We start from the raw sequence: 12880 nt of genomic DNA, 5'->3' as shown, positions 1-12880 counted from the left end.
GTCATCGTAGCCACGTTTCACCTCATTCCATGGTGTGAAACATTTCCATGGAATGGTTTTTCGTTCGATTCAAAGCGTACGCCGGGTTGCTCACCTCGGTTAAGGAACAGTCGTGCTAGGAACACGTAAACGTCTAATGAACCACGCGAAACGCGAATCTGCTGGGCGTAACAAGCGACTGGTTTGTTAATTAGCTGCTTAAGAGAAACTAGACGTGGCGATCATTGCAATACTATCTAGATGAATGGTTGTTAAGCGTGCCGTCGGCTATTAACTCGCCTCAAAAAGAAGATATAACGCTTACTTAGTCCCGGTGAAAGGGAATGGTCTTTTCTGCTAGACGATTACAGGTGTTGGTAAAAACCCACGCAGTAGATTGTGGATGGATTTTATCAAATCGTAATAGAACTTTTCTTGATATTTGAAAAGTACAAATTTCAATTCTGTTAAATACCATGTAAGTACTATCGATTGTCCATGTAACACGGAAGATGTCATCCAAAGAAATAATTGTAAAGATTTTAATAGATTGTAAGATTTGAATAGATCGGAAATATTCTTTACGATTAAACAATAGCCACAATTTTTTAAGGTATCGGTATACGGGTGTGTACGGGGCCTAAAGATGCTACGGAGACCTCATGCAAGATACCACAGGGTGGTCGCAATACGCGAACGTTACGAAGATGCAGGACGATGAAAAATCTCTGGTATCTCAAGCCAAGATCCCTCGAACAATGGGATATCTTCGGGACCGACTCGGTTACGGTGGACAATTATTGCTCGATTGCCGGAAGATAATGTTTCATCGTGGATGAAATAATGATTTTCTTTCGGCCGGACGAAAACATGTGAAAATTCCACGATAATGGCGGCCGTAAATTATTTCTGTCCTCGGTTACCGATGGCATCACGATAATTGGATACCGAGATTCTAGTAGATGACCGGGGCACGATAAATTTTGAAGAAAGGAAAAGTGATCTGGTTCACTTTCCTCTCGAGCCTCGCCGCGCCTGAGATACGATAATGTCTCGCCGTTTTGTTTTATGGCTTGCTCCGAACTTTAATCGAATGGTTACAGGTTAATGTATCGGTAAGTTGGTTTAAACGGTTTCTTGATTATTAAGGCGTTTATCATTTTCGTTTAATGAAGCGTGGAGAGGGATAGGATTTGTTCCTTTCAATTTTTTATTCGAGTCATTTAAGAAATACAGATTAGCTGTTTATCTTCAAATATTTTTATTTTATTACTTTTGTTTTGATCTTCGATCGAAGAAGATGTATATAACGACGAAACCACCTCCGTTCCTTCGATTTTGCTAAGTCTGTACGCTTTCTAGCCTGATTCGTCCATTTCCAAAAAGAGAAGAAGAAATGTACTGAATGTCAGCTTATACCGCATATCCGCCACAAATGTCGCAGATTGCGAATAGGGCGTACGTGCCCTTGTACTTGAGCAGTCGCATACGAGCTGCAGTTCTTTCCTTCCCGACATAAATCCTCTTCGTTTTTTCTTTCCTCATGCTTTCTCACAGCTGAACGACGTTAACGCGGCGAACACCGACGTCACTACCAGTCGACCGCTTTTATTTTCTACTCGCTTCTACCATTCTCACACGATCCTCTCCTGCGAAACAGACTGCACAAAACAGACCGCGAGACGACCGAGACTGTTTTCACTGAAGCAAGTTCCCCCGATTTCCGTCCCAATGACGCAATTCTGCTTATCCAATCAAATCGACGATAAAACAATCATAAGTAAGATGGTCTCCCATTAAAGTAATTTAGCCTTTTTAATCTTGCTGTCTTAACGTACTAGAGATCGACGGTAATACTTTACGTTAACGCAACATCTCATTTACAACATTTTTAATCAATCTACATTAGCAAGGGTGATTCAAATGTGGTGGGAACAAAAAGGAATCGTTAAATTATACGAAATGCCCGAGAGAAAAGCGTATCTGCGCGTGATAATTTGCATCAATGAACGTAAGTCGATTTTTTCAAATGCAAACGAATTAATTTTCCAGCCGGATACAGACTTTCGCAATGGGGAAAGACTGATTCGAGCACAGTCACGTAAACTACGTACTTGAGTGGTAGACCTGATCGTTAGCCCGTGAACGGTTTTACAATAACGCTCAAAGTGTTTTTATTGGGTAGTAAGAGCCATTGAAATCGATAGATCAATAGAGCGGTAAAATTTATCATCACGCTTTGTACGTATCTCCTATATTTGCATAAGAATTTTTTGCCTGCTCAAAACAGAATCTCGTGAAACAAAAATTTGAATCAACGGCTACCACCCTATTCTCTTGTAATCGTTTAAAAATAATCATCTTCTTATAATCTATTTCCGTAATGTCATAATTAGGTAGCTGGAATTTTATACATTTAATTAAAATAATGTTAATTAGTTGAAATATTTAATAACCCAAGTGTATAAATCCAGGCAAACGATCCACATAATATTAAACACAGTCGATTGTGATTCATTGGATAAAATGTTAGAAAGTCACTGATGTAAAGGTAAGACAGTCGAAAGAAGAGAATTAAGAGGAGAAAAAGAGAGAAACGAATGCTACCTACCTTTTTTTGAAAGACACACGTAATCGTTCGATTTCTCGTGCGAGCTTAGTTCATTCGATGCTTTTTTAAAAGGAGAATTTAGAAACAAATTTACATATATGATGCACGTAGATACAAAAACCAATAGTGATCATTGCCACATGATTGATCATTTCCTCTAATCAGAATTATATTATGAACGATATAATTAAAAGTTAATTTGTACTTTCAAAGTTAGCAAAGTTAAATTAATCATTTTTTTCTTCTTTCTTTTCCCGCGGATAAAACCGTAACGGTAATTTGCGATTTCCGTTACTTTTTTTCAGTAAACCGATTTATCTCATTCTTACGTTCGCGCTAAAATTTTTCTTCCGATCAGATTAGTCGACGATCGCATGATCTATAATGCGCGCTAGCACTCGTCTTTGCTAGTGTTGTCACGAAACATTTGAAGAATCCTGAGCATTTCGTCTTTTGTAGGATCGTACGTATAGTAGAAACGACGCCATGATGTTTAAATATCTTGCAAAATTATTTTTCACAAGATTCAACGCGTTTCAAATCGGTTCTCTCTTTTGAGGTCTGGTAAAGTATGGTATGAATGAGCAAATTGTAATTCTCATCGAAGAATGCACCACAAATAAAGAATAAAGTTTCCTGAATGGAGTGGTTTTCGTCGTAGAGTACGGGTACAACCGATTATCTCTATGCATTTTTACCATTGTGTACTATTGTACATATTTCTTAAATCTACTGTGGTCCTCAAATTAATTTCTTGTCTCATCATAGATTATATTCCCATTTTCCAAATAATCCCTTTTGTTTCTTGTAATCGAATCACCATTTTTCTTGAAAAACATCTTCTCATTATCTTTAGCATTTACATGATCGAGCATAAGCAATTAGTAATTTCCGGCTTTTTATTGATAGTTTGATTTCTGCAAAGTTTTACAAATGTCTGGCCTGGAATCCGTTTCACAATCCTCCAACGGCGCCATCGTCCTGCACCGCCATAAGTCAGAAAGGGCTATTGTGTCCACTTTTCCTCCATAAAGCGTGTCGCGGATCTAATCGCTGACTAATCGCCCACGCAAATACCTGCGTGCTCTCGCGCGAATCGTTAGAGTGCGTTTCCAAGGAGCCCGCTACGCGTGTACCGGGATATTTTCTGTCGGATCAAGGCTGGTAGCGGATTCTACTCTAGTGTCCCGTGCGAAAAGAATGGCATAACAAAAGTTTTCATCGGTTATTTTCGCCCTTTATGATACCATCTTTGTTCATATCTCTCTTTTTTTTCATGTCCTACGTTTTCCTATCGTAATGCCCACGTTAACATATAATACGTCATAACATTTTGTTTCGATGCTTGTAATTGTCTAAGTATAACTCTATTTAAACTATCTATTTGTTGGAATGAAGTCTTAATGCTTATCTTAAAAGATTGATTTCTTTTTTATTTCATAAATTAATACGATTAATAATTATAAATTGTTAAGAAATTGTTAAGAAATTGTTAAGGAATTACGGTTGTAGAATCATCGGTAAAAACGGTAAGGATACTGCGCATGCGCAGGAATCTTTAGTAGGTCGTGTCGACGGCTTGAACGAACTCGTCCCGCGCCGTTCGTTCAGACCAGTCATACCAAAGGTGACTCGAGATATGCCACGCGTATAAATCACTATAATCGACTGAATAAGTACCTTCACCTACCTCGAATTCGTGTAATTGTCGTATAACATAAGTGTAATTTGAAGAAATTTGAAAATCAAGTGATATGTGAGTTGACAGAACCTCAAAAACACGTGAATATGTCAAGTGAATGTACCGTACTCGCTACTTTCTCGAGGTTATCACGTTGAAATTGGCAGTTGGACGCCTTAAAGGAATGGGATATAAGAAAGGAAGAGGAATCTTCTAAAGATAATCGTGACCCAGAGGAATAGATCGGCTCCGCAGAGGGTGCCAGTACGTAAGGATTGTCGGAAGTTTTGCGAGGAAGGCGCGCGAGAGAGGCGCGCGCACGATAGTAGGTCGAGTCGTGTTCGATGAAACTCGGCTAGGCTCGGCTAAGTTCGATACGCTCGAATTCGAAGTTCGTTCGCGGCGACCGCGCGTTCGCTGTTCGGTCAGTCAGTCAGTCGCACGCGACAAACGAAGTCCTCGAGAAGTCGAGGAGGTTAGTAAACGCGCGAGGAAATATAGCGAACGAGACATAACAGAGAAAGAGACAGAGACTGAACAAGGTGAAGAGAAAAAACGATAAGTGACTCGAAGAAAACAAAATATTGGGTGAGAAGACGATACAGCGAATCTTACATAGCGCGTTACATTCACGTGAAGACTGGAGCCACTCTAGCGAGTGAGTCGATCTCTCTGTTTGATTCGAGAGATCGACTGCTGCCCTTCGAGGCAGCGTCAATTGGCAGACGGAGAAAAAATCGTCAAAAGTGTAATAGCACAAAGAGAATCACCGACGAATACGACGATGGTATACAGTGGTGGCTTCGACATGGTGGAGACGGTGAGCTATTTGTTTTTGTTTACTTGCTGCGAGCTATAAAATGTGGATAGGTACGTTCAATAACAGTTTAGACGTGCGTATATTGCGTTTGAATAGCTATTTCACGTCGGATAAATCTTAATTATACAATTGCTTCCTGTTATTTATCTAACTTTTTAAAGAATGTAGAATTGTATTTCATTTATGAGATATTTCTTGGGTTAGTAAAGGTAAATATCATATTGATTTTTCAAGAAAGTCAAATTTTGTTAGGCTATAATGTTACTCAGTCAGAAAAAAACGCAAATATACTATCAAATTTTAAATAAAATATCGTAAATGTAAACCCTTTCCTAAAATAGATTTAAGAAATTGTACTGTATGCGATGTAGTATTTTGAATTAGATGTCGTGTTCTGAATACGTACGTAATAGTAGGGAGAGAATTCGCGCCAAAGCTGACACTGTTTAAACGTACAGTACCCTCGCCATGAATACAATTGTAATTAAGCGCAAATTTTGTAACCGCTACCATACTACATGCTATGACTTTAACTGATACATTAACTCGATACTCAAGATGTACAACAATATATTTTCATTATATAAAATAAAATAAGGTATAATAAGATAGAATAAAAGATAAAATTTCAACTGAAATATAATTATAAGCTACAAATCAGTATAACAATAAACACAACATTAAAATTTTTTAGCAGAAAAAGAAATCACGATATTTATTTTCTTTCTATCTATTTTAATTAATCTAGGATAATGAAACATCATTCAAAATTAATAAAACGTTACAAAATATATTATAGTTTACTGAATAATGATTGTTCTTAAAAATTAGCTATTCTCCGAAGACAATAGGATAACGGACTCACGCGGTTTTTAATAGTGAATTCTGACAAAACTCTCGAGGCTCTTTGAGGTAAAACTTATTTGCACGCAAGGCGTACGCACGGCAATTAGAATTAATTTAAGCGCGCCACTTTAAAGGCAACGGGTGTTTTATAAGTGAAATGCCATTCTAAGCCGGTTGGTTGACGATAATGAGCAAGAACGTCGTCGACCTGTCAACGAGGACGCGGATAATTTTTCCGCGAAGATTAAAGTTGTGTCCGTACGTAACATCTGTCCTTTCGTTAGTTGCGTCTAAAATTGCTGCTTCTCGAGATGTATTTGCAAATCAGCGAGATAAATTTATCTGACTGGAATATCTACACAGATGGATAAAAGGCAGGATTCTAGGAAACACCTTGCATAATATTTTTGTTCCGCGACGAACGTTTTCGTGCTCATACAGGCATGTGCATTGTAAATAATATATAACAACATATAAAGTACAAACACGTAATTTTTATCATCATTTGTTTTGCTATATGCGTTAGAAATTTTACGATTAATGTAGCATTTTCATACAATTGCAGTTTCATTACTCAGATCGAATTTCCATACTCGTACTTCTCTTTTTAAAGTGTTCTTTTATTAGTATTTCTACTAGTGTACTTCTTTCTAAATTAATTGTACACATATTTTATGATTCAATTGCGCTTCATTAATTTAAATTTATGTCAGCTAACATAATTCATTAATCAATGCAGTTACGAATTGAAGATATTTGTAAATCTATACTCTATTTAATATTATATAATTTATAAATTTTATTTTGCTAAAAAATAGACTTTTATTAACAAAAGCTACATGTAAATTCATATTAATTATTTTGAATAATATGTTACTCAAAATATATCCAGTGTCTTTTGAATTTTATGCAAATGAACGTCGCATTCTTCTTTCATAATTTCCTACGAGTCAAAATAGACATGTTTGTTCTACAATTTAATCGAGGTTGAGTATAATTGAAATTATTCAATACAACTATCTTTCGTGTAGATTGATGAAAATGCAGTTTCACTGTTATGAACGCATTGTCCCAGTTTGTTTAACTAGATACGGCCCTGTTGTAGAAAGACACAAACAGTCGGAGACGGTCGCGCGGAAGGCTAACTTTCGAATCTACTACAACTAAACAGTTGATAGTCAGATACGAGAAATTCACTCAGCTGGTACGTAATGGAAAATTTTGCAGTAAAAACGAAGCAAAGTATGCTGTTTCTCTGTCTCGAAATTTCATTAGGAGATGCATTTTTTGTTTTACGACTGTACCAATTACCGGTCATAATATAATCTCATAATTAGATGTCTCTCGATCAACTAGGGTCAAGTTTTCCCTACTGTTATACTTTTGTAATTGCAATATTTAATTTGGTTAATTTGTTATTTCATTCGATCAGGATAAAGCAGAGTAAACAGATAATTCATTTCGATAAAAAATTTAATTATTAATTTAAAACTTCCTCGGGATACTCGATATAAAAATTGCCACTTTCTTTCAGTTATAATATTCTGGTTGACATGACATTCGGATTATTTTCAAAGCATATAGAATTTTTATCTGGTTATGTACACGAAATCGAGGTAAAGCGGTAGGTGAGAATTGATAGGGGAGAACGGTTAATCCATTCCTTTTTATCTGGTTCCTTTCATTCTTGATAACTTGACGATAAACTTGACGTGTAATGTAGTCGCTAAAATTGTTTGTTGTTCGTCGGTGTTTTTCTTCTTTTCTTTGTAAATAGCAGGTAATAGTATGGTATATATAGCAGATAATAATAAATAAGAAGCGGTCAGGAATTTCGCTTTCACAACTTATTTTTACTTCGCTCGAAAAAGACGTAATTGCAGTTCTTCTTTGAAGTTTCTTCCTCGAGCTGTGCGTAACTGTTCGACCTATTTCTGTTTTGCAGTTCTCTATATGTCACTCATAGGAAATTTGTATCGTTGTTCCGCTTTTATATCGCGGACAATTATTTCACGTGTGGGCTTGCTTTATCTCGCCTCTCAAATCATTTTTTTCTCCATTTCATCGAGTGGTTAATGCGTATATTCTGTAATAGAATTATGTATTCATGAAAGAGGTATGTAAAGCCCGACGACATGAATTTTACATTACCATATTCACGTATTAGATATATCTAAAATTTCGCTACTCTGCATTGCCACCTTTGTCTTTCAATTGCGCGCATAAAGTTTTCTTTTAAGTCAGTCTAGTTGTACGTTATCGATGTTTTCAGCCTTCTTAAAGTCATTTAACGGACTGTTAGAACGGAGTGTTGTTCCTATTAAAATATTCTCTCTTCTTGAATACGATACTTCATTCCGTATTCACTTCGACATTTGCACTCGATCAATCACTGGCAAAGTTAATGTGGAAATTTTAAGAATAATAAAGTATCTACTCTGTTTGTGTTTATGTAATGGATTTATCGATTTGGTGTATATCGAGTTATGTCGATCTCTTTTACGCGATATTTTACCATGGTAGGTATAATTACATTTGCGTTTATAAATTAATATTTAACGTTAGTACATTCAGTGATACATTTTGCATGTACATCCAACGGTGATGATTCCTATAACGTATTCATCTTTTCCTAACCCTATTTTAGACTTTTGGTAATGTTGCGTGATAGCATTGAAGCGTTTACGTCATAATACGTACTACTAAGCTTTCTCAGTATCCACTATTATCATTTAATTCGATACAAATCACTTATTATTTTATTTCTTAATTTATTATCATTTATTATTTTATTTGTTACCTTCTACAGTTTTAAATAGATATACAATTTTAACACTTTCACAATATCTGTACAAGTTTCTTTCGCGTATCTTTTTTGCCTATAATGAAGATTGTATCTTATTGTGCTCGTAAAATTACTCATAAAACAGCGACACAACACAGGTGCGTACGTTGTTCGCTACGATTTTTAAGAGCGTAAATATTTTCCTGATTCATACGACCTTCGCTTGATATACCTTTTATTTAAACACTGTATTTATAAATAAGATCCTGAATTTGAAAAATGAATATTTTCAAACTACGCATAATATATGTTTGCAACGTCATGAATGTCTATAGAATACAAAACGATCTAACACGATCATCGCAACCATTTGCAAAACTTTTTCTCACACCTAAAGTACACGTCAAAAAGAAGTCTATTTCATCATACCGTGATTCACCATATCCATACCCAACTTTTTCTATGTAAAACGGATCTTTGGTGGAATTCCATGTTCACGAACAACCGCGAAACACCCGGATAATTATCCGCAAAACAGATCGTCGAAACTTGAGTTAAGCATGGCGAATAGCGTTCGTGCATCATAAATCGGTTGGTCGGAGAAGAGACGGTTAGAGCTGGCCAGACATACAAACAGGCAGTCAGACATACTCTCTCGCGGCTGACCACGTAAACAGGGTGTAATTAAAAATCTCACTAGCCGGTCTTTGTGTCGGGTGTTGTATATAGTTGATGTCCTTGCCGAGGCAATTCGAAATCCTGTCCTGGTCTCGCATTAGCGAGGGCGTGGTTGGTCGTTCGTTCCTGGTCCGAGGATAGCAGGCCTCGTAGTAATTGCACCAGACTTGTTTCCATGACGCGACTTTTGCGGATTCGACTTCGTTTTTTTTTCTTCATCGTTTATTTTTGATCGCGCTTTCACGGTGCCTACCGCGTCAGCACGAGATGCAAAGAACGCCATCCGCGTAGCTTGTTTTCGCGTGTTGACCTTTGTCTAACATTTTAGTTAGTGTCAAACAGACGCATAGTACGTAATGGAGGAACAAAAGAGATACGCAACATCGAAACGTTAGACGCGTTTGTTATATAACTGGACTCGCGAGATTGTAATTACGATGTTGCGCGTCTTAGTGTAGAGGAGTACCGTTGTCGAGGCACGGGGAAAAGAAAATCGCGGTGTTTATTAATAGAGTTCTCTTAGACCGTATTGATAAACGATATAACCGGAGTCCTTGAATGAGTTGCACGTAGCTGAGCGTGACCGAATTCGAACGGCGATTCGAACGATTTGGATCCTGAGTAGACGATGCACGAGCTCAGGGAAAAGTAGTACAAATGGTAAATGTTATGTTTTAGCACAGAAATCTGTATTTTCAGAAATAAGAGAGAACTAGGGAAATTTTCATAACAATAGCAAGTATATTCGTAATAATTCATTTTTTGATATTTAGAGAAATAATTTATATTAGAAAGCACCGCTTGGTAATATGAGAAAAAACAGATAGAAGTCAGCAATGAAAGAAGTAGTGGATTTTCCGTGGTATTCAGGGTATTGTCAGACTCTGAAGACACGCGGCGCTATAGAAACAGGAAAGACCAAGTAGGCGTTCTGAATAAGACGCGCTCGAGCCTAGTTGTTTCTCATCTCTAAATCAGAAGATGCTTCTTCGAATTAAATGTTTTGTTTAATGTATGTCATTTAAAATTTTATTTGCCTCACGAAATACCAATGATTTATCTAAATCCGATCTTTGCTGCTTTATACACAAAAGATAATTATGCCTATAATAACATGTTTTTTAGTCGAATTTTATAGAGAACAGATACGAAATCAGATTAAAAGACTTACAGATAATAGAAAACTTGACATATATAGATTTAACTAATCAGTATCTTAATATTAAAATAAAAATATCAAAGCGTTTTTTTTTTTTTTTTTAAGAAATTGACACAGTTGTGTGATCGTTGTTTTTAGTTATTTTTAAACCATCTGTTCGAGTAAAAATGGTAAGAACGAAAGTTCGAGTGGATTCTTTCGGTGAATTCATTGTTTCATTGGTTTCTGGTAGTCGAGAAAGAGTTCGCGGTGACCTTCTCGACTTTCCTGGAACCGCATCGCGCCTGTCCCCTTTCGCCCTTTTGCTCGTTCTTCACCCTCCGTTCTTTACGCTGCTTCGGGGCCAAACGGACCAAAGAATTCGCCGGTATTATTCCAACGAAAAAATGTTTAAGTGCACCGACGGAACCGCGTTTCCCCGCGTGCTACTCAGGTGTCTACCCCCTTTGTTCTCCGGCGAACGTTGCGAACTTTTCAGTTGGGTTGCACGGATTTACACGCATACGGCACAATACAGCGATCATTGCAACGTCCTGCGAACAATGCCGATTTACATACGTGAGATTTGTCGATTTTTCGTTCTACCAACGCTAGATTCATTGATATATGTACATACATCGATATACGTATACTACTGATCAGCATATTTAACAGAGTTGTTATACTTGCTTCGAATATGATTGTTAAAAGATACGAAAAAATGCTGTTTCGCTTGATACTTTATAAGTAAACGAAAGAATGAGGGATCAGTTTTCAATAAATGGCAGTCTTGCAATCTAGGCGTATTTTAGGATTTTTTTAGCGCGTGCGGGGTCTATGTAGAAAGTAGAAGAAATGTGTTCATAACGAATCAAGAAAATAGTATAGAATTGTTCGCTTCCTAACACTCTTTTTTTGTATCTAATTTTGCTTGGAAATACATATTTGGGAAATTAAAGCTTGCGAGAATCATTTCAGTAGTTATTATCACCGGCGTAATCTAGCGTGTACCTTGGAATTATATCATTCTGACCCGAGAAAGTATAATAGTTGAGGCTTTATTATCGTTTGAGTTTTACACAAATATCGCCTTTCAATTTTCATAGTCAAACATCATTAATTTCTTAAACTTAAATAAAATTATTTTTATTGGAAGTAATGAAATTCGAAAAACATTTATTACCCATTATTCCATACGAAATTCGCAAATTATCGCTTCGATTTCAAGACAAAACGAAAAGTCGTATCGATTTACATGATATTAATAAATCCACTCGAATGCTGGCTGCGTTTGTGGTATTAACCACACCGAAGATCAATGGTATCTCTAGACACCAATAAGAAGGTCATTTGACCAAGGTTTGAAAAGTGATCACGTGATATTTAGTACAGGCGTATTTTTCAAATTTTACAAATATTGCTTGTCATAATACTCTAATGCCTACTGAAAGATTATGACAAACTATGGACGATATTAAAATATTGTTCGTTTTAATAGCTGTATTTTAGATTTCTTTTTTACAAAAATTTGTTAATTTGTAAATTACTTTTAACGGGCTTATATCTTCTCTCATTTTCAATTATGTCTGTTGACAGACTATTTCTTAGTTGTAAAATAACATTAAGATGAGAAAATCAACAAAACTGGATTTATCATATTTATTTATATTTATTATGTTTGCCGTGTCATATGCTAACATAATTATCAGAGCCGATTAAAAAAATTCTGCTAAAATTCCCCGTTCCCTCGTCAAATGAAACGGGGTAAGATAATTTGTTGTTATTCGTATAAATCAAATTGGCTAACGCCCGATTTTATTGCTGACTGACGAATATCAATGGCATCTTTAAATACCAATAGAAAGGCCGTATCGCGGAGGCCTGAAAAGTGGTTGCGCGAGGCCTTGCACAACCGTTACGATCGAGCGGTACGTCGGTACGTGTAGCAAAAGTGACGCCAGCTCGCGTGTCGGCCCGCCGCGATCTACAACGATCTAGCAACGATCTGGAGCCCGAAATCGGAGGCATTAATCAGCGTTCGGTGCGTGCACGTGGGTGGTCAGCATTGACGCAAATAGTAGTAATGATCAATACATAGGCGTTTTATATGCCGCGGAGTAGAGAGATAAATCGAGCGAGGTCGAGGCTTTGCCGAGGCTAGAGAGCGCCGATTTTCGAAAGGCAACTTTTCAAAGGTCGATCGCCCCTTGATATTTCTCCGGTTTGCATCGAGAAAGTAACGCGCGGCGATCGGCTCGACCGAGAGAGGAGGAGGGAACGATAAAAAGAAAGAAAGCAGCAAGTAGCTTCTAAGGAACTTGAAAACACGCGAGTTCTCACGA

The 12880-nt window shown here is 37.0% G+C and overlaps 1 protein-coding gene across 2 annotated transcripts in view; it reads left to right on the top strand.

Moving 5' to 3' along the window:
- The first annotated feature begins 4201 nt into the window (after positions 1 to 4201).
- LOC122573150 (DNA-binding protein D-ETS-4) overlaps positions 4202 to 12880 on the top strand; it is a 60858-nt gene continuing 52179 nt past the window's right edge. For both annotated transcript variants that reach the window (XR_006318667.1, XM_043739179.1), the window contains exon 1: positions 4202 to 5091. Coding sequence is in view for 1 of the 2 variants with exons in the window: in XM_043739179.1 (XP_043595114.1) it covers positions 5056 to 5091 (36 nt within the window). In the remaining variant the exon portion in view is untranslated. The remainder of the gene's footprint in view (positions 5092 to 12880) is intronic.

Source organism: Bombus pyrosoma, linkage group LG2 (assembly GCF_014825855.1).
Source record: "Bombus pyrosoma isolate SC7728 linkage group LG2, ASM1482585v1, whole genome shotgun sequence".
In the NCBI taxonomy this organism is placed as follows: Eukaryota; Metazoa; Arthropoda; class Insecta; order Hymenoptera; family Apidae; genus Bombus; species Bombus pyrosoma.
Note: the sequence above shows the minus strand (reverse complement) of the source record. Positions and strands in the feature narration are given on the sequence as shown.